The sequence below is a fragment of the Fusarium subglutinans genome (assembly GCF_013396075.1).
Source record: "Fusarium subglutinans strain NRRL 66333 chromosome Unknown NRRL66333_c0000039, whole genome shotgun sequence".
In the NCBI taxonomy this organism is placed as follows: domain Eukaryota; kingdom Fungi; phylum Ascomycota; class Sordariomycetes; order Hypocreales; family Nectriaceae; genus Fusarium; species Fusarium subglutinans.
Genome location: NW_023502102.1, coordinates 37713 through 59509, shown reverse-complemented (window position 1 = coordinate 59509; position 21797 = coordinate 37713). Strand labels below are relative to the sequence as shown.

The 21797-nt window shown below is 48.6% G+C and overlaps 5 protein-coding genes across 5 annotated transcripts; 1 reads left to right on the top strand and 4 right to left on the bottom strand.

Moving 5' to 3' along the window:
• Positions 1–92: 92 nt before the first annotated feature.
• On the bottom strand, positions 93–1487 carry FSUBG_4292 (uncharacterized protein; the record flags this gene model as incomplete). The annotated part of the gene is made up of 1 exon (XM_036682265.1): positions 93–1487. One exon carries the CDS (start codon positions 1485–1487, stop codon positions 93–95), a length of 1395 nt encoding a protein of 464 aa, XP_036540112.1.
• A 1026-nt stretch (positions 1488–2513) lies between these two features.
• On the bottom strand, positions 2514–5003 carry FSUBG_4291 (AGC RSK RSK-unclassified kinase; the record flags this gene model as incomplete). The annotated part of the gene is made up of 5 exons (XM_036682264.1): positions 2514–2871; positions 2922–3303; positions 3354–3653; positions 3705–4723; positions 4879–5003. 5 exons carry the CDS (start codon positions 5001–5003, stop codon positions 2514–2516), a joined length of 2184 nt encoding a protein of 727 aa, XP_036540111.1.
• A 9515-nt stretch (positions 5004–14518) lies between these two features.
• On the top strand, positions 14519–15676 carry FSUBG_4289 (late sexual development; the record flags this gene model as incomplete). Its single annotated transcript, XM_036682262.1, has 2 exons — positions 14519–14866; positions 14921–15676. The coding sequence occupies 2 exons, from the start codon at positions 14519–14521 to the stop codon at positions 15674–15676; spliced, it is 1104 nt and encodes a 367-aa protein (XP_036540110.1).
• A 702-nt stretch (positions 15677–16378) lies between these two features.
• FSUBG_4288 (uncharacterized protein) lies at positions 16379–17449 on the bottom strand (the record flags this gene model as incomplete). The annotated part of the gene is made up of 1 exon (XM_036682261.1): positions 16379–17449. One exon carries the CDS (start codon positions 17447–17449, stop codon positions 16379–16381), a length of 1071 nt encoding a protein of 356 aa, XP_036540109.1.
• A 620-nt stretch (positions 17450–18069) lies between these two features.
• On the bottom strand, positions 18070–21769 carry FSUBG_4287 (uncharacterized protein; the record flags this gene model as incomplete). The annotated part of the gene is made up of 3 exons (XM_036682260.1): positions 18070–20854; positions 20901–21415; positions 21464–21769. 3 exons carry the CDS (start codon positions 21767–21769, stop codon positions 18070–18072), a joined length of 3606 nt encoding a protein of 1201 aa, XP_036540108.1.
• Between the last annotated feature and the right edge of the window lie 28 nt (positions 21770–21797).

Genomic DNA, 21797 nt, shown 5'->3' with positions numbered 1-21797 from the left:
GAACGCAAGGCGTGATATTTCTATTGAATATAAAGCCGTGTTCTTTATAACCTGTACAGTCTATCCTGAGAAGTCTGAAGACAAATATCTTATCACCACACCAAGTTCTTTACCTTCCTCTCCCAACCAGGCATCCTAAATTCCATCCCTGGACTTCCCCTCCATCGATACCATCCTGACATCTTCTTCATCGCCCCAACCCAACCAAGTTCCCCTCTCCTCCAAGCTTTGCCTCTCGTCCCATCCCCTCTATGCTGCACAACATACACGCCTCCATCTGATGCTGTCGTCAACTTTGCTTCTCCACGCTCTGGATCACCACTGCTATGGTATTCTCGTCGGCGCGGTGTCCTGTTCGCTTGGAACCGTTTGTTGTGATCCAAGTCTAGAATCTCAGTTGCAGCAACCTCCATCCATACGTCCAATGTCCGCAGGTGATCTGCATAAATGATGAAGATGGCGAGGAGGGAGGAAAGCCCTGATGCAAGCCAGAAAACCCAAAATGAATTACCCTCTGGGCCATATGAACTCTCGATCGACAAAATCCCTGATACAACTGTCAGGGGTAGCAACAGACCTCCTAGATATGCTATTCGATCTAGACTTCTGGAGTTGGAATTTTTGGGGTCGCTTTGAGCTTCTTGAGCATGCGCCTGGAGAGCAACTGTAACAGAGAGCTGTATCCGTCTATGCAGACGTTCTGCAAGATTTGACCAGTCTGCTGATGTAATGTTACTGAACTCTCCTCGTCGCTCCATGCTTCTTGTGACATCTGCATTGGTTTCAAGGGCTTGCGCGATAGTCCACTGAACATCCACAGAATCGGATCCAAGAGGTGGTAACGAGTCGAGTTTCTGGAGCCACATGTCGTAGATTAGCTCTGCGACTAGATCCTCTACAGGGCGAATATCGACGAGGGCTTGCCAGAGGGAATCTTCCAGGCCGGATCGCTTTGGAGGTCGTTTACCTGATGTTTTACCGTCTGGACGAGTATTACTTGGTACTCTTGAAGGTCGGTAGGGCCGTGAGGATATTCGAAACGGAAGACCATCGAGGAGAAGAATAGGGAGTTGTTCCTTGACCATGAGCGATGCACGACATATTCTGATTCCCTCATCCTCATCAGACTCTTCATCGTCATCTTTGGTCTCACTATCCTCCTCATCCGGTTTCCGTTTTCTTATCTCCGTCTCAGGGAACTCCCAAACCCATCCACCCCTTTTCCTACCCAACTCCATGCCTAACAGAACACCCATATCGCATTCGCCTCTTACAATAGCCAACTTCCGCCAACCGGGCCTTTCCACAGCCACCATCTCTTCTTGAAACTCTTCAACATTGAGTAATTCTTTCTGTCGACAGTTTTGTGTACTCCATTCGAGAAGATACGGCCGGGAAAACTGTGGTCTTCCAGCAACAGGAATGGCCCGATCCGATGAGCGCCGGGTGCGGTGCCGGGGCTCGGAAGCCGGGCGCAGTCGTGACATCGGGGTTCTTATTCTCTGTTCTTCTGGGCGACTCAAACCGCTAGATTCGATATCCAAATGAGACTCGAGCTAGCCGAAACTGTTGTTAAAAGTATTTCTGAGACCGTGCCAACTCGAATTTGGGGGAGTTTCACTCTTTTGAGTCTCTGAGCACTATCTTTTACCCGACCCCATGAACACAACTACCGTCATGCGAGAAGTTCTCAAGGCATTTTGTCTCCATAATTTGGTAGGTAGAAAATTGTTTCATTTCAGACTTTAGGGGTCCTCAAGGGTCTCAGTTAGGCAGATGTTCTTCTGCGCCTCCATCAGCAAGTGTCTAAGTGTGGTCATGTGCCGAGTCCTTGAGCCCAGATGACCCCGACCTTGAAAGAACCTCAACACGCGACGTATTCACCTGTGAAAGAAATATTACATAAACACCTGTCAAGTCAGATAGATGAACCTTGTTTGTCTATGGTTGACTCATGACACAGCCCGGCTTGTAGTCGGTATATTGGCGCGTTGCCTCAGCCCTTATTACTCAAGACACGGTAAATAAATCATCCCTGTGGTTCTATAAGCTAGCCTTCGTTCGTGCATGGCTCGTCATCTTTGTTGAATGGTAACTTTACATAATATGACTTCTTTCCCGCTCTTCCCGAAACGCCAGGCCAGACGCCATTTTAACAGCGGCAAAATCATAGGACGTTGAGACTTCATCTCTCTTGTCTCTTTCGTTTCTCTACCCTCCGCTTCTGTTTTCTGTCCCCTTTCGTTGTCTGCTTCTCTTGTCTCTTCTGCCTTTTGTGGGTTCTCTCTCCCTCTCCCTCTTACAATCAATCTTCCAAAGGAGTGTCGAGTGCAAAGTATGTGTCAAATGACGCTGAATAAAAGAATAGACGCCCCAGTGCAAGAATCTCAGATCATAACCCCATGCATATACGTGCGGCAACATGTCCAATCCATGATCGAGGTCAACTATCAATAACAATATTTCGAACTCCTGAACCTCAAATGTTGCACCCGGAAACTCAAAACTCAAACTCAACGGTGATGATCGTCGTCGCCATCGTGATGCAGAGTGACACTGTTGAACTCAAGGAAGGGGTCGGCAATCTCACCACCAGGAGTTGCCAGTCCACTGTCTAGCGGAACTCCCTTTAAGTTCATCGCCCTCGATCCTGACAAGTCGACACTCTCGCTTTCCTTGACGTTTCGGAAGTTGACTGTATCAACTCCTCGGCCCGCGTGAGGAACAATCGGTGGCTTTTGGTGTCGAATGAGTGCCCATTGTGTCGTTCTGAAGAATGGATGCGCCTTGATATCTGATGCGCCAGCTCGGGCGCCCAGTCGTCGATTCTCATCCTTGATAAGTAGTTTCCTTATCAAAGACTTGCAGAGGCTGTGGCTTGGTTAGAATAGTAGGATAGTGAGTTTTCGCCCAGGACTTACTTGGAGATTTGTGGTGCACCACTGTGATCGGGGAATGGAATATCCTCTCTAAGGATATTTGCGAAAGTTGCATTTCGGTTCTTTCCCTTGAAGGGCGTTGTGCCGTAAAGCATTTCGTAAATAAGGATACCCAATGTCCACCAATCGACCGCACTTGTGTGACCGCTGCCCTTAATCACTTCTGGCGCAATGTACTCTTCTGTTCCAACAAAGGAGTTTGTACGGAAGTTGGCGATACATGAACGAGTGTCGATAGTTGGGAGAGCGTCAGTACGGGCTCCATTCTTGCCGACGATCATGGTCGGCTTGCCACCGGGGTCTGACTGCTTGGACAGGTCGAAGTCTGAAAGCATGATATGGCCCGATTGGTGCAGGAGAATGTCTATCACAAAGGGTCAGCGGTAGATTTGTAAGCGCGGCTTCTCAACATACTCTCAGGCTTCAGGTCTCGGTAAATGAAACCCATAAGATGCAAGTATTCCAGTGCTGCTGTCACCTCAGCGGCGTAAAATCGAGCATCCTCTTCAGGAATGCATTTTCCAGGTCGTGTTTGCAGAGCGCGGAAGAACTCGCCACCACTACAGTACTCCATACACAGGTATAGGTAGTCTTCTGACTGGAAAGAGTGGTATAATGTGACAATGAACGGATGGTTACTTGTCGCAAGAATTTCCTGCTCTGCCAAAGCTCGCTTAATCTTGTTGCGCTTGATCATTTCCTTCTTGCTTAGTACTGTCGCTAGTTAGTCGTTGTTGCGATGGTAAACATGAGTGATGGGCATACTTTTCATGGCATAAAGCCTGCTGCTCTTCTTCTCCCTCACAAGATACACCTTTCCAACATCTCCCTTTCCAATGAGCTTGATCTTGTCAAAGCTAGAGGGGCTAACTTCGACGTTTCGAACCTTGATAGAATTGGAACTATAGGTGCGGCGGAAAGCCATGCTCAGATTAGGGGCAGGAAGAGCAGCAAGGAGATCGTCAGAATTGGCGTGTTTGGCCTTATCCTCGGCCTCCAGAGCCTTGGCCGTTTCTATAAGACCCAATGCGCCTGAGCTTGTGAGGAGAGGATCCTTGCCGAGCTCGGCAGTTGCGGGACGCTCATTGTTGGGATCGTTTTTGGAGAACAGGCCCTGGGCATTGGGTGCACTGGCGACTCTTCTAAGTCTCCGGGCGAGTTCCTCCTTGGTTTCGCTGGTGGTTTGATCGTTCGCCGGGGCACCATCGGGGCCTTGGACCTTGAGACTCGGTGTGTCGGGAGGGCTTGGGGGAACGGAGTCGGAATTGTGGTGACGCAATCCTGGTTGGCCTTGATGAGCAAAATAAGGATTCGCATGTGCCGTAGGACTCATGGCTTCCTCCAGCTGGTTGCCCTCACTAGCAACGGTGTGTGCGCGCAGACGGCCGACGGTATTACTAAAGAACTTGGTATGACGGGATTTCGAGGGATCGGGAGTGGTGGCGGCCGAGCCCTTTTCCTTCTCCTTCTCCTTGTCCTTATCGCTAGAAGCACTGCCGGTGCTACCTCCAGTGTTCATGCGGAAGAAATTGCGCAGGCGATGGCTCACCTGGCCGGGGCCATTGGAGGTCTTTTGAGACGGCATAGCGACGGTAACGTTATCGGAAACGTTTGGATGGTTGGAGACGGAAACAGCTTTGGCGGGAGTTCGACTAGAGATTTGCTTCCATATTCGACAAGATAAATAATTGGGAGGCCAGAAAGCGGTTGCGGGTTGATGTTGATTGAGACGGGTAAAAGATCCACGAAGGTGTGTTGTTGTTGCGCGTTGTTGAAGTCGCGGCCTGGTATCGGTCCGTAGCGAGATAGGTATAAGTGCCGGGACGGAAGAGCAGACGAAGCTAAGGTATCCGTACCCTGTTGAGAGAAAGAAGTCACAGGGGGAGCTTGGAGCAACAGCACTGTTCGGCTGTAAAAGAAGAAAAGGGAGGAAGAAGACACAAGAGCCTCAAGAGGAATGACGCTGCTGGCCTTGAGACCGAGACTTGAGACTGGGACTGGGACTGGGTCTTGCTTAGGATTGGCCTTGATCTGGGAATTGGATTGGAAATGGGCCCTGACCATGGTTGGGAATGGGGGCGGCGTCGGAGACTTCTGCCTGAGGCATGATTAATAATTACAATCCATGGCAGTCCAATGCAATGCAGCCTGCAGGTCGGCATCGGCCCCTCTATCACCATTGCCCGCCTAGCCCGCCCACTAACTCAGCTCTAAAAGTCTAGCGATCTTAGGCGTAGCCTCCCTCACCCATGGCCACCGTCCAATGGATGGATAGGTGTGACTTTGTTGTCTCTTCTCTGCTAATAGAGTTACATATAAACTTAACCTGGATAGGGGAATACTGTATGCGGGCTGTCACTTTGCATGTTGCTGCATTCACTATAACTATAGTACTATACAATCGCATCTCACGCAAAATTGAGGTGAATTCCCTCGTCTCCCTTGTAGGCGGGGATCTGGAACGCCTCGCCTCTTCTAAACTCGCCCGCCTCGCACCTCTCTGTGGCTTGGATGGCCTAGCCTGGGTGCTCCCTAGGGTCTGGGTAACGTTAGTTTAAGGTGAGCTTAGGCTGGCTTGGCTTCTTTTTATCTGACAAAGCCAACTGCGCCCTCCCTCGGCCGCTCGGTATCGTTCCACTGCCCGCAAACTCCGGTGAGATAATGCCGTGAGATATAAAGCGTAATTGCGGATTTAGCCAAAGTACTCATCCTCCCGAAGTCCCCGGTAAAGGAGGGACGTTAAACAGTGGGTTGTTGGTAGGGCCGTCTTTCGGGCGTCCTAGGGCGAACGAACCACTAGAACGGTACCTACGTTTCGAGTCTGTCTATGCGCTAGAATCATGAGGCGCAAATAGCGTCTTGCCAGATCGGAAAAGAGACCCTGTGGGTTCTCGATATTGGTTCCCGCGGCCTGGGGTTGCTTGCTTGGACTTCGCAGATTGTACCTTGCCTTTCTAGATAATGATTGAGTCGAAAGCTCATGACATGAATGAGGCGACCAGCATTGCAGTACTTCCTATCCTGGCTAGCCTGGTAATTCACGTCTGTGCAATGACGATATGGGGAGATGTCACAACAGGGCCATTTTGTTTGTGGAACGACGCTTGACAGCGTCCGAAGTAACTTACCGACTCGAAAGATCCCCAACTTTGTTCTGGAAGTGGCTTCGGGATCTAATACTGAGCCCGGCCCTTATGAAGACACAACCCTAACTCAACAGTTTATCAATTACATTGGTCCGCAAAGCCTTTGAATGTCGCTGTAGTTTCGATAATCAGAAATGTTCGTGCCTGAGTGGACTACCCTGGAAACAGTGGCATGACAAAGCTTGAACCATCATCAAGGGTTATCAACGCTAGTCAGCCGTGCTTTACCTGAGATGTGAAAAGACAGAACTATCTTGGATGCTAATGCAATCCATCAGGAGACATGAGATCCAATATTCAGTGCTGATTCAAAAAGCTTACTAAATCTAACCTGGCCGATTTGCTTACTATGAAAATCCCTCCCAAAGCCATAACGTCATATCTGATGGGGCTTGCAACATTCAAAAGGATACATATAAGACAGGCTGCGTCCATACGAGAAGCCTTCTTAATCGGAATTGATTTCAAACTTATTGCGCTAATTCAGAAGATCTCACAGTATTTACGCGTAGGTTTATGAGCCGTAATTGACCCCTCAAAAAGATCACAAGTAAAGGTTTTCAAGTACGCGTATACAAAAGCCTCTAGTCACGGCGTGTTGTAGAAAGGCGATACTGATAATGCTTGCTAATGATTTTTCGTATTCTTAGCATGTTCAGCGTTACGAGGAGCTTATTTGCGTATTTCTGTGTTGTGCTGTGAACAGCGAGTAGCGTTTTGGGTGTTGTTTGTGTAAGTGCCCTAAGCAGGTGAGTCAAACCGGCTGGGGCCTTTGGCTCTCATGGCTTGGTTCACACCAGCCATCTTGTACCTTATTTCAGCCAAGTTGTCACTTTGAAGCTTTTCTGATACTGCATTTGAAGAGTAACCAAATGATCGTGATCGTATCATCAGAGAGACTTGCCATTGAGTGACCGAAGTGTCTCAAAGCAGAGACTTATTGTAACTGCCCACAGAATGGACCAGGAATAGCTAACAAGCATCCTTTGGGCCGAAATAACAAGCGCAGAGAGGGAGATCCAAGTCTTTGAAGTCATGACTAAGATCTGGTTTACAAGCAAGCTCAAGAGACGCATCGAGGTGTTTACGAACTCTGATTGTCAAGACAAGGCAACCTTGTGTTGAACTCGATGAGGTTGAGACTTGGCAAGCTATTGGACGAATGCGACGTAACAACTTCGGTCTGTCCACACTAAGGTGATACTGCAGATGAGTGGCTAGCTATTGCCTGCTGTGTCTCGTCCAAAACATCCTGATGAGCTGGAGTATGGCAACGAGTTATCACATACGACCACAGAGAACTCGGGATCCCGTCCGCTCTCCATAGATAAGCTGATAAGGGGCGGATTAGTAGTTGGGTCGGTGACGACCAGCGAATCCCCGCTGTTGTATGTCTTTTGGTGATAATTCTTTTTGGTGTTTTGGCCAAGCGAGGCTTCAAGTGGGTCGGACCACGTTGCTGGTCACTTACCAATCAGGGAAGGTTCATTGACTGTTCAGTTCTATCAGCAAGTCATTCAAGAATAGCCGTCGATAGCTATAATGTCACATGGAGATACTGCTGCTGTTTATAAGGATTTGGTACCGTGGCTGTTTTCCCTGTCTCAGCTGAGTGCATGTAAGTGGGATTTCAAGGAAGGTTGGCACCCTTCTGATGTTGTTCCTTCGTTAGCCAGGCAAGTGTCAACAAATGAGAAATGATACTGTTCCTCAAAACTCAACTGAAATACAAAATAATTTATATCAGCTTTTGTCTCTCTATTGTTTTGTCAGCTGACAATTGATGCTGAGGTCGTGTCAGCCAAAAACAGGGTTAGGTGACAAGTTGAGGCGAGCAGGCGAGGTACATGAGATTGTATGAGATTAGTATACCAAGTTAAAGTACCTGGATCGGTCAATGCAGGCCAGATCGAGGCCATACAGGCCTCCAAAACCTTGTTCTCTGATTGGTTCTTTGGTAACGACTGTCACTAAAGCGGAAAAGGGCACAACTTTCAATCCCGTCTGCTTAGGTTTATATGACGGTCTGGCCGCTTGTGTCGCGACCGACTCTTTCCCTCTTCTGTACCTCGCTCGAAACAAACGCTCGACAATCCAAACACCCAGTTTCAAGTCCATCTCAACGAATCTTATAGGGTCTCTCCCTTACTGGATATCTGACACAATGTCTCGTGGCAACCAGCGCGAAAAAGATCGCCAAGCCAACCTCGATAGACAGAAAAAACTTGTTGGTCTTACCCCTGATTGCTCTTCCAGATCTCGATAACATCAGATACACTAACAAGATATCTCCTTCATCTAGAAAGGGGGAAACAATAAGAGCGGGACCAAGATGCAGCAGGAAAAAGAGACCGCCGCTGAAATTATGCGACGAAAGCAGGCAGCTTGTATGTCCACCCCTTACACCCCTACGATCCGATTTCCGAATACAACCACGAACCAACACAACGTCGCTTTTGGGACAGGAAATGCTGACAAACCCCATAGCTGATGCCCGAAAGGCTGGCACCGCAGGCAAGAAATAAACGCTGGTGTACGAATATCAACACGTTAGGCTTGAAAACCATCGCTCAGTTTACCAGAAATCGAAAACCGCAAGAATCGATGGAATTGAGGACTGGACGAAGTGTGCAACGTTCGAAACCAGATGGCTCTATTCAGCAGCGACGAAACGAAACGAATTTTGGGTAGCACAGGCGAAGCGGTGCAATGACATGGGTTGTTTTTATATAAAAAGGTCATTAGCCTTCCACTTTTTCAATAAAACTTGGTGATTATGTTTCTCGTGACGGTTAAATAAGCAGCACTGATTTCCCTTGTGTTCGCCCCCCCGCTTCTCCACTCCAGGATCATGATCTAAACATGCTCTCTCGAGAACGATATGCTCCATGCACTATTAACAATGGGGTTCCAACCCTCAAAGTTATAATGCTTACTAGCGAGAGACTACTCGTAGAAAGGAAGCTCATCTTACAAGTATGCGACTTATCTATGATGTACGCCTGGACAAGACCACCCATATCGGGACCAGTGAGGCAAAATCTGATACGTCAAGTCGAAGTTCGTGTTGGTTCAACTTTTACTATCCTGACCCCTTGTTTACCCTGCCGAAACTGCAATTCTCATTTGATACCGCCGACTACCATTGAGTCAAATGGGCCATGCCATGTTACAGTCCCTTGACACCTGGCGCTTATAAGCGTCTCCTGATGCGCTGGGCGCTTAGAATTGCGCGATATCATACCCAAGATGTTTATGAAACCAGGGGAACCCTATACACGCGAAATTCTTTTCATTTGCTTCCTCTATGTTGTATATATAATTACATATAGTATCATCAGCAATGTTTTCTTCTGTGCGACGCATCTTTCGTTCCAAACCTCAATCAGATAAAACTTGCAAAGCTAAGGAGAAACCAACTCCTGAGCCATCACCAGTGCCGATAGTTCAGACCCGGACAACTTTCTTCTACTCTGGAATACAGACATTTCATAGCACAGAAAGTGATAAAATCGAGTGAGTCCGCACATTGTGTCCGTTCAGCCACTGTCTGACCAATTGACTAGCATAGTCTTCATCCATGGATTGAAAGGAGACTGCCAAAAAACATGGACAGATAAGACTTCGGGGAGTCCTTGGCCGAAGAAACTTCTTCCTTTGGAGATTGAGACTGCACGTATTCTCACTTATTCTTATGATTCAACTGTCACCGGCAAGGACGATGTTCCTTCACAGAATCGAATCTCCAATCACGCATATAATCTCGTGACTGCGCTCGCATCACTTCGACAGAGCGATAACACAGTAAATATCCCCATCTCTGGTTCCATCACATTCTAATGACACTAGAATGAACGACCTATTATATTTGTCTGCCACAGTCTAGGCGGACTTGTCTGTCAGGATGTAAGTCACATACTCACTCCTCTGGGAGCAAGAAAACAACGGACCTTGATATGAGGTATCAAAATAAACTTAGACAAGGTATCCTAAGCTTATGCCAAGTTAACCCAAGTCTTTTTGTCATTTAGGATCGAGGTCTCGAGTTTTCTCTCCTCCCCTAACATCAATGATTCTGACCGGAGAGCTTATTGGGAAAACAGGCACTTGTCACAGCGAGACAACGCTCTGAACAGCACCTTCAAGACATAGTCAACTTCACTCGCGGCATCATCTTTCTTGGGACACCACATCATGGATCAAGCCTCGCCAAGATCGGAGAATTGGTCTCGCGCTCCGTTGGATTGATCAAAGAGACCAACAGCGATATTGTGCAAGTCCTCACAAGGGACTCGGAAGTCCTAGCCCGAATTCAGGATAGCTTTCAGGCTCTTCTGATGACACGAAGCAAAGACGAGGCCACCATGATAGACATTACATGTTTCTATGAAGAGCTTCCGACCAAGAAGTTCGGAGTGATCGTACCCAAGCATTCAGCCATCCTGCCTGGCCACATCTCGATCGGCATACATAAGAATCATGCAGAGATGACCAAATTCTCCAATTCTGAAGAGCCCGGATTTGTGGCCATTTGTGGAGAGCTCAAGCGCTGGATAAAGAGGATCCAGCAACCACAGTCTAGACCTCTGGAGTACTCTCATGTTGCACATTGTAAGTACTCAACAAACACTGCCTCAGGGAGCAAAGAAACATCAGACCTTGATACAGAGTGTCAAAATAAAGTTAGCAAAAGGTATCCTAAGCTTAGCAAGGCACCCTAAGCTTGGCAAAGGTATCCTAAACTTATGCTAAGTTACCTAAGTTTGTATTATTATTTAAGATTAAGGTCCTAAGTTTTCTTTCCTCCCTAGGCTGGCCCTAGGAAACCTTGGACTTCAATACTGACTTCTGAGGCCTCGTTCCATACACTTTCAACCCGGATTTTGTCGGAAGGTCTGAGATACTTTACCTACTGAAGAGTCAACTTGGAGATCTAGAACCGCTGTCTCATGGGAGGGGTCATCAAAGAGCTGCGCTTTGTGGTCTTGGTGGAGTTGGGTATGTTTACAACTAATCCCTTGTTGAAAGCTTGCTAACTCAAATCAGAAAAACCCAAATTGCATTGTCGTATGCATATTGGGTTCAAGAGATTTCTCAAGATACATCAGTGTTTTGGGTTCACGCCAGCAGCGTCGAAAAGTTCTCCGAAGGTTATACCAACATCGCCAACCAGTGCAAGATACCTGGGCACGAGGACCCAACTTTCGATGTTCTACAAGTTGTCCAAGACTGGCTGGAGAGCAAGGAGAGTGGAGAGTGGCTGATGGTTATTGATAACGCCGATGACTTGCAACTTTTCTTTCCTCAAACTGAATCTTCTAAGATGAAACAAAACACTGATAAGAGCTTAAGCCAGTTCATACCACAATGCGCTCACGGCAGAGTTCTTATCACGACGAGGAATATGCAAGTAGGCTCAAGACTTACAAAGGGCAAATACCCTATCGAAGTCGGCCAAATGAGCGATCAAGAGGCGTGCCAGCTTCTCCGTCGAGGCATCCGTCAAGAAGATGAGTCGGAAGAGGACCTACTTCAACTCTCATCTCGTCTGGAATTTCTTCCTCTAGCATTGGTGCAAGCAGCTGCCTTTATACAAGAGAACTCTATCACGGTCAAAGAATACCTTGAGCTCTTGGAAGGAAGCGAGAACGATCTAGTTGACCTTCTGAACGAAGAGTTCGAGACCGTCGGGAGAGACGCTGATACTCCTCATGCGGTTGCTCAGACTTGGATGCTGTCCTTTCAGCAGATAGAAAGACAGTACCACTTTGCCAGTGAGCTCCTATCACTGATGTGTTTGTTCGATCGTCAAAAGATACCTCTTGATTTAGTCGACTTTCACGCCAGAGAGAATCTACCTCCAGGCTCAAACACTAAATTGCAACTTGTCAAGGCCCTTGGGGTTCTGAAGGCATTCTGCTTCATCCGGGCAGAGAAGGGTGGCGATCATTCTATGCATCGTCTGGTCCAATTAGTCACACGAGCTTGGTTGGTGCGCAAAGGAAGCATAGCCGAGTTCACAAGACACGCCTTTTCAGCAGTGTCGGATTTTTATCCCTTTGCAGACTTTGACGACGTTGAATGGTGGTTCGAAAAGTTGACGCAATGTACTGATTTTCTCTCCCATGCAAACGCCGTTATTGAAGCTCAGATAATCGAAACCGAAGAAGACAGACTTATCAGGGCTTCTTTGCTTCACAGAGTTGGGTCATTCTTGTGCCACCAAGGTCGCCACAGGGAAGCAGAAAGATTGAGGCGAGAGGCACTGGAAATCCGAAGAGAGTTACTCGGTGAAGATCACCTAGAGACTCACGTCCTCATCTCGGACCTCGCGTACTCGCTGGCCGAATTAGGTTCTTACGAGGAATCGGACAGGTTACTCACTGGCCTTGTTGAGACCTCGAAACGTATCTATGGCGACGAAGGCGAGGAAACACTCGACGCCATGGCTAACTTGGCAGTCAACTTCTCGAGACAAGAGAGAATCGATGAGGCAACAGCACTAGATCGTTACGTGTTGGAGGTCAGAAAACGAACGCTTGGTGAAGAACACCTCGAGACGATCCGAGTGATGGGCAACCTGGCAGTTCGTCTCGAGGCGGAAGAGGCGGAAGAAATGCAAAGACGGGTTGTAGAAGTGAAGATCAAGACCATGGGTGAAGAGCATCCCTCGACCGCTCACAGCAAGGCAAACCTAGCTATGATATACTTCAACGATGATCAACTCGGTAAGGCAGAAGACCTGTTCCTCGAGGCACTCGAGGTCGATAAAAAGATTCTTGGCGAAGATCATCCCACAACCCTTCAGGTCATGTCCAACCTTGGAAGTGTTTGGTTATTGTTTGGTCAAAAGTTTTTAAACGACAGGCACTTGTACCCTGATGTAGACATGCTTGGGGATGCGAAAAGACTTTTTGAGGAATGCCTTAGGCTTCAGACAAAGCGACTTGGGCCAGACGACAGCGAAACAATCGAGACTCGTAGGTTGTTGGACGAGTGTCTAGAGGCGATGGAGGTTGCGGATCTTTTGGATGCAGAAGAAAAGGCACAGGTTGAGGCAGGGGGCGAACCGATTAGATACAATGGTGATTTCTGTTGATAGATCCAAAGTACTCAGCAAAATGTATCCCAAGTTTGTCTTAAGCTAATACTCAACTTATACTAAGCTATCATTTAGGATCGAGGTCCTGTATATTCTTTCCTCTCTAGATGAGATCTTCAGAATACACACCATTTTGGGCACACAAGATCAGCTGGAGCTCCGAGGATCGTCAAGCTTATGAGATTGAGTGTTTGTCTGCCCTGTCATACTTGTCGGGACCCAAAACCGCTGGCCCATAATTGCCGTCATCCAACTGCTTCAACCAGAGCCACTTCACCAGTTTCAGAGCATCTACTACGACAGGTCTCTGATACAATGCCTTGTCATAATAGTGCCATAAACAACCAATCCCAAACAAAACCATCATTCCAATCCCATCTTACACCAACAATACCCGCTTAGCTCACCAAAGTCCCCAATTAGCAGCGGAACTTGACAATCCCGTCCCAACGAAATAGCTTCACCACCGGAATCATGGTGCCGAGTGTAAGTAAGCCTAAGCCCTATCTACTGTAGCCCGATGACATTTCAGTTCCTGGCACTAAAACTGGGGATTCATGTAGCCGTGGGGCGGAGTACATTGTGTGAGCACGGTGGTATTTGGCGTTCAAGCCACACGGCAGATGAGCCGAGCCAAAGTCTGTGAAACTGTTTTGTTGATGTAACATTCTGCATCTCGTTTGTTTATGTTTATGTTTTCCTGGCGTTTTATGCTTGTTACAAGCTTTAATGTTGAGAAGTTATCTCTCAGGAGGATTTCTGTTTCATCACTATGTTAAATGTTACATCTTTAACCATAACATCAATTCATCGACTCAATGATGCAACAAGCTCAAGGTAACATCGTCTCCGCGCTACCGCAATTCTCCGACCCTACTCCAAAGATAGCTCTGGCCGTGTTAGCCGTTCAACTAGTTAGCTCGTCTTTTCAACTGCAACATATCGGCAAGGCCTAGATCCAGGGCTGAAGAGTAAGACCTAGCATCCATAGCATCAAAGACACAGCGGGATTCAGCACACAAGCGCAATCCCACCACATTCGTCTTGTGAGATTCGTGTCGTCATGATAGCCTCAAGACCCCTCCTCAGAGGCACCCTTGCCGTGAACTCAATTCTTGCTGCTGAGCCAACCCCCAGCCTCCTCCAAGTGCCGTCTCTCTTCCATTACAGCTATATATCCCCCGAGCCCTTCCCTTCAACAGATTCTATCTCTTCAGTTAATCCTACATTCACTGCCTTGTCCCATCTTGCAGTATAAAACATCACGTTCTCTGTTTGCCTATCCATCATAGCCAACACTCCCTTTCGTTCACATCACAACCACTGAAACCATGCGTTTCTCAACCCTCTTTGCCTCTGTAGGCCTTGTAGGCTCTGCCCTTGCAGGCCTCGTTCCCCAATCTTACAGGGTCCCTGCTGCGAATGGCTTCCCCAACCCCGATGCTTCGCAGGAGAAGAAGATCGCCATCCAGGCTGGTGGAAAGCTCCCTGGTGCTCCTCTCCCTACCACTCTCGGTGTCGGTTCTACCACAGCTTTCCAGCTGATTGCCTTCAACGAGCTCTTTGAGACTGCTTACTTTTGCTCTCTTCTCTACAATGTCACCAACGGCATTGAAGGATACAAGGTTGAGGGTGAAAAGTTGCATGAGGCCAAGCATGTTCTCAAGACTGTCCTTGCTGTAAGTACTTGCCCATCTTCATAAGAATATCAGTCAACTGACAGTTTGCAATAGCAAGAGGAGCAGCACGCCATCGGCGCCCTGGCCACTCTCAAGTCAGCCGGCAAATTTGCCCCTTCACCTTGCAAATACCAATTCCCCGTCGACAACCTCAAGGACGCGATTCTTCTCGCTGAGACCTTCACTGCGGTTGTTCTCGGTGCTCTCCAAGACGCTAACGTTGTCTTCGCAAGTGAGGGCCTTCCAGAGGTTGTCCGCCTGATCTCATCCGTCATCGGCCAAGAGGGTGAGCAGAATGGTTTCTACCGTATCTACCTCGGCCAGGTTCCTTCTGAGTCACCATTCCTGACCACTGTCCCCGCTGCTTTCGCCTGGTCTGCTCTCCAAGGTTTCATTGTTCCTGGATCTTGCACTGAGGACATCAAGAAGATCGACATTCCCATCTTCCCTGCTCTCAAGGTCAACGGTGGTGCCATTGCTGTTATTGAAGCTGAGGACCAAAGCCTGACCTTCAGCGCTACTCTTGAGGAGTCTTACAAGGGCGAGGACATCTACATCACCTACACCACTGGCCAGCAACTTCCCTACAGTGTCAAGGCCGAGAACGTTAAGTGGGATGGCACCAGTGTCAAGCTTAAGGCTGAGTTCCCCTACCACAAGCTGGTCGCCCAGGGCTTTACCCACGCTGCTCTGACCACTTCCAACAACATTGCCACTCCTGATGACGTCCCCAACTTCACTCTTGCTGCTCCCGGTCTCATCCAAGTCAAGAACCCTCTTGATGGCGGCAAGGGAAGCTACTCTGACTAAAAAAAGGCGGGATGTTTGCAATGCCACTTGGTAGTTCTGGTACTTAATAGATCGGTGGAATTGGTGCTTTGGTGTTATAATGTTTACAGAGTTTATGCATTTTCTCAGGCCTAATGATAATTCAAAATTAAATAAATCGTTGGTTATGTTTAACTGTAAAAGTTCTAAGTTGAAATGCTGTGAGATATCCCGTCCCTCCATCTCGGATGATCGGGATGTGTAGATGACGCTTCTAATTTCCATTTATGCCAATGGTATTGAGCTGAGACAACTGAGCCGAACGCTATCTCCAGGCCTAGAGATTAGGTTCTCGTAAGTTCAGCCTCGTTTGAGTGATTTCCTACATGGGAAACCGAGCTTCAGAAGCTCTCGGCTGCGGCTGGTATCTTCACCTCTGACACTCAACAGTTCAGGAGATCCAATCGAACGGCCACTTCTTTTCACGTGTAGTTCGTAAAAGGACCATGGCGGCTCATCATCACATCACCGAATACGGGGATGAGACGTCTCTACACATGTTTCACTGAGCAAATGCTCCTCTCCCAAGCCACTGACTGATAGCAAGACATCAAGGTCACCCTCAGTTCACGAAACTTCAAGACCGTCGATACCTAAAAGGTAACCTTGAATCATAAAATCGCTTTGCATTAGACGGAGCCGGACTTGTACTCAATATTGCTAACCAAAAACTCTCCGAACCCCTCAAACTGCTTGTTTATCGACTCCCACTTCTTCATCTGACTCATCGGGGAGGTTGTCGTTCATACGAATGAGCAGGTCCTTTAGTTTTCGCCGATTCTTTCTCCACGTCAACAAATCTTCTTCCTGCTGATCTCGTATCGAGGGCGTGACTTGGTTCCCGTGTTCATCTTTGAGATAATCTGGTACATCCTCTGCCGTGTTCGGTAAACTCCGCTCACCAAGATTATTATTAAAACCATCACCGCAGTGCCACGATAGGGGCACTAGATGCGCCTCCTCGATGTGTTCTTTGAACCCCTCGTCCGTCTCGAACTCAGATGGTTTCTCCAATTTCCCACACTCTCCCCATAAGCAGCTGATATCATCACCATGAACGATGTAAACGTGCCGCCGGAGAGTTTCGAGGTTATGTAGTTCAGCCTTGCAGTCTCTCCACTCACACAGAAACGGGAAGATTGGTGCATTCGCTTGATAGTAGATGGTCTCTGGAGGAGGAGAAGGTTGCTTTGGCGGCCGGCCTCTTCGTTTTGGGAAGCCATTGGGATGAGGCCGCGGCTTAGTAGCAGCTTGTCGGGCCTGCCGAGGAGCTCCAGCTGCTGTTTGTAGACCCTTTGACTTATTCGTTGACCCCTTAGGTCTGCCTCTTCTTCGCGCTGGTGTTGCAGACGTTGCATCGCTGGAAACGCCCGTCTGTGTACCACCGGGACTCGACGTTTTCAGAACGTTGACTGCTTTGAATAACGACTTTGGTCTTCCCCGTGGGGTAAGATCTGACGTGACCGGCGCACCAAAGCCATCTTCCTCATCGATGCTAACTTCTTTGTAAGCTTCGAGATGTGCTGGTGACCTCGGGAGAACGACAGCGAGACTTGCTCTACCACTTGGGGTTAAGGAACCTGGATGTTGCTTAACCGGGCTTTGGCTGTGGCTTCTTGTTGGTGCATCTCTGACTAGAGGATCCTCTGACTCTAGACTATCAGAGACGGAATCAAAGCGATTGGTGTGTGATGATAAGTGTGTGTGCTGGGTCTTTTTGCTTTGGTTCCCAGGGTTTATACTGTTGAAGCTCATGCTGAACAACTTGACACGCTTTGACGCGGCGTAGCGCGATGAGTTTAGCGTGTAGAATGAGGGTTGGGCAATTGATTTGAGAATGAGTTCGTTTATAATATAAAGTATTGAACGAAAGCGCTTAATGTGTAAATATGCCACTTTTGGAATTAGATAAAAAGCGTCATTGCTGTCAAGAGGTGCTCCAGGCAGGAGGCTAAGATCTGCCCAGAGATCACCAGTGGGAGGCTGATTTGATTCACTCACGTGCTCTAGCACTACGAAGAGATATCATTTACCCATCATGAACGAGAAATATACCAAAAGAGTCAACCCTTGTTCAATTAAATAAATATATTTAATTAAATAAATATATTTTGTTTCTCATTTTGTTTTATTAGATTCTCATGCTGAGGGCTGGGGGCGGATCATCGTTGGTTTACGCGTTTCCTGTTGTACATCCCACGGAATGGATGTTGGTTATTATAAGGGGTTCGTTTCATTTTAATAACTGCTATTCGTATTTATACAAAACAATCATAACCAGACAAACTCCAATCGTGCCATCATCAATCACATCCGTTTACCAATCGCCTTTCCAACCATCGTCGCCTCTTGAACATAAAGGAAATTTTCATGTATTAAACCTCAGTCTCGACATCAGGCTTTCGGCCATCCAGGGCTCCAAGCTTGGCCACCTTTCGAACTGCAAACTTGGCTTCATCCTTGGCAAACTGCACGTTGCGCATGGGTCGCCATTGCATAAGACCTCGATGTTTGCGATGCATATCGCGACTATCGGATCGGTATGACTTGATCTTCTTGATGGGGTTCTTGCTGTTGGAGCTAGCCTGGGAACTGTTCGTAGCGCTCGTCGCGTTGGTGCCTGTTGTGTCAACGGAAGGGCGCCCGTTCTCAGAGGGATCTGTAGGTTCAGTGTCGGCATCTTGAATGCCAAGATCAGGATCGGAGTCGTCCTCATCAAAGTCGTCGTATTCCTCGCTGGACTCGCTGTTGCTCTTCTTGCGCATCAACGTAGAAGGATCTTGACCAAAGGCACCGCTCCAATCGGTGCCGTCCTTGGCAAGCCACTTCTGCTTCTGCTTCTCGTCGGCTTGGGCGAGAACGTCGCGGCCATGGGTCAGAGACTCTTCGTGCAGTTTCTGGATCACAGGAGGAACCTCGGTCTCAACATCCTGCTGACGCACACCCTCTGCGTAGCATGCTTCCCAAGCCTCGATTGTCTCACGGTCGTCGTTTGTGCTGGCAAACTTGATATGATCGGAATCCGTTCCAGCAGAAAATCGAGCTCGGAATCGAACTCGACCGACCTGCTCCATCTCGATATCGGGAACAGACTTGTAATTTTCTTCGGTAATGTAGTTCTGAGAAAGTCGCACGCTGTGGTTGCACTTCCAAACAGGGATGTCAAAGTCAGTCTCTTCACCATCAACAAGCTCGAGGAGCCAGAGAACGGCATAAGCATCGGGGCTTCGCTTTCCACTTGGGTAGAATTCCATGAAGATGGGTGAGCTGTAGCGGTGTCGAACTGGTAGGCGAACACGTTGGTTTCCATCGGCACCACTGATGTTAAATGACATGCCATCGGCCTCACGAGTGGATGAGCTCTTACCAACACTGGCAGACGAGCCTCCAGTACGGAAGCGAATCTTGGCGTGGTTCGAAGGAGCGTAGCCAGTAGTGGTGATAGAGTCAGACACGAACTCGAAGGTACCAATGTCCCAACCCAGTTGAGGAGGAGGGAGTCGAAGCTCAACGGAACGGAACAACAAAGAGATACGAATGCGTCCAAAGCCGATGCCTCCGTCGAGAGGGTACCACCTGGTAGACTCGCTGCTGGTTTGAAGGATATCAGTGAGCTTGAGAGGGACAACACCAATGAGAGGGTCATGTTGGCGGTTGCGGGAGTCACGGACTGCAACGGTAACAATAGCAGAACGCCAATCACGAATGAACTTTTCGGTTCCAGCATTGAAGATGGGTTGAGAGGAAACAACCTTTGTTCGGGTTTTGTAAACAAGATCGTCGTTGAGAAGGATGGTGCAGTAAGAGCTGGGGAGAGACTTGGCCTGTTCTTCCTTGACTTCGCCGGCTTCAGGACGAGCTGGCTCATACTCTCTACCCTTTCTCTTTCCATTGGAACCCTTGATGTTTTCCAATTCTAGGCCAACGATCTGGTGAACGACGATGCTGAGGATACCAGAAGGCCACAATGGGTCGGGAGGGGTGTGGATAACGGCATCTTCCTCCTTGGTGTCGATTGCGCCCTTGTTCTCTTGAAGCTCAGGCTTGTCCGCGAGCGCCTTGGGGAGATTGAGGTCCCGGCCATCGGTTCGAAGGGCCTTTCGGAATTGTGTTTTGCCAAAGAAGCCGACTTCCCAGTGGAGCTCGCCGGGCATTTCGCTCTCTGCCTTGACACCTCGAAGCTTAGATACCTGGGGGAACATCTTGCCGGGGTGCTGAATAAGTTTCTGAATGCTGAGCTCGACCTTGCCAACGACATCATCGGCAGAAGATCGATCACTGTCCCAAAGCTCAACCGAAAGCTGCTCGTCAGCCTTGAGAAGATCAGCAGTAACCAAAAGGCCAGCGCTCTCCTCAAAAACAGGGTTCAGATCATCCTGGATAACACGAGTACAAAATTGGGGCTTGGAGAACTTGCTCCAGCTGATGGTGATATAAGGGTCGGAACCACCGCCCTTGCTTCCACGCTGATCTTGCTTGCTGAGGCCGGTGGCCTTGTGGATTCGAACAAACATGACACCAAGGGCCAATGTCTCCTTCTTGATGTCATCACCCTGGAGCATCTTGCTAAGATCAAGAGACAGACTCTTGGGAGCCACATACATCGACGCGGCAGCCCCAATGGCCCAGTTGACAAAGTTGGAGATGAGGGGAAGGTTGAGAATGTTGACGCCCTTCTCAATCATTGGTGTACATCCAGCCTGAACCTTAGGGATGCCCATAAGGGTGAAAGTGAGAGTTTTAAGGAAAGGAGGGTCAGGAGTCAGTTGAAGTCGGATTCGAGCAGTCGCAACAAGACCTTGAAGTTCGACCCAAATGGGCAAAGGAACACCGAAGAGACCCTTGATACCCAGGTAGAAGACAAGCTGCATGCCCATGTTGCGCGCTTTGGATGCGATATCCGCGCCAGAGGGCTTCGCATGATAGGCGATCGCAACCTCGAGGTTGTAGAACGAGCCAGCTTGCTCATTGGCTGCGAGCTCTTCGGGGTCGGTGGTCTTCTCGTTCTGTCGGTGCTGCTCGTCCTTGATGTCTTGAACATGAGAGTCGGGAAGAGCACGCATGCTGAGGATGCGAATGGGATTGTTACCCTGGGAGATATCTGCAACGCGAACGTTCTCAATGACACCCGGAACCGAGGCCGCCATAACATCTTCGAGACTGCTACAGTTAGGAACAGGTCATGCCACCGAAAATGTCTACTTACGTATCGGCAACGCCGGCGAACATCTCAGGGTTGATCAATCCCCACATAATTCCAAGCATGGTGTTCATCCATTCAACCGACTCAGGAATCAAGTTTGCGGTGGCAGTCTCGCCACGTTCTTGCTCACTCGACCACTCGAGATCTCTGCCTTGACGGATCAAGTCTTTTGTCCAGAGGAAAACACCAGAAGCTACGCAGAAACCCAGAGGAAGAAGACCGAGAAGACGACCGCCAAACATCTTTCCAATAAAGACGATGGCGGCAAAGATTCCGATACACAAAACGTTGCTGCGCTGCTCGAGAATCTCGAACATTGGTTCGTAGCTGACTGAAGGAGTCTTGTAGAACACCACCGATGTCTTCTCACTTCTAATGGGGACATCTGATGTTGCACCCTCCTGGACGGGGTCAGGGGGCGCTGTGACATCTTGGGCGTAACGATACTCTTCACCAGACTGTTTCGACGAGGTCGCGATGGTGGCAGGCTTTCCTAAGTTCTCGTTGGGAATCGATAGCTGAAACTGTCAGTCCTTGATTCTCTTTAGTGACATATTGGTGCCTACCTGAGGGTTCTCAACAGCTTCCTTGTAATCAATGTCGGCATCTCGAATGCCAACGTCCTTTCCTGTCACAGGATCACGCACCATGCGAATGTCCTTTTGCTTGCGAAGAGCTTCGGCTCTGTCGTTTTTGTGGTCCTTTGTCTCTCCGTGGATCTTGTTCTGCTTTAGTTGCTCGTCAATCTCAGCATCACGGGCCTTCTTGTTCTGGTCCAACTGGTCCATGAACTCGCGAACATTAGGCACACGGTTCTGGGCGCTGTAATGCTGCCCGGCCGCAGGGATCTTCTGCTGCTCAAACTGCGACATGATGGCGAACCTCAAGGCAGAAAGAGAA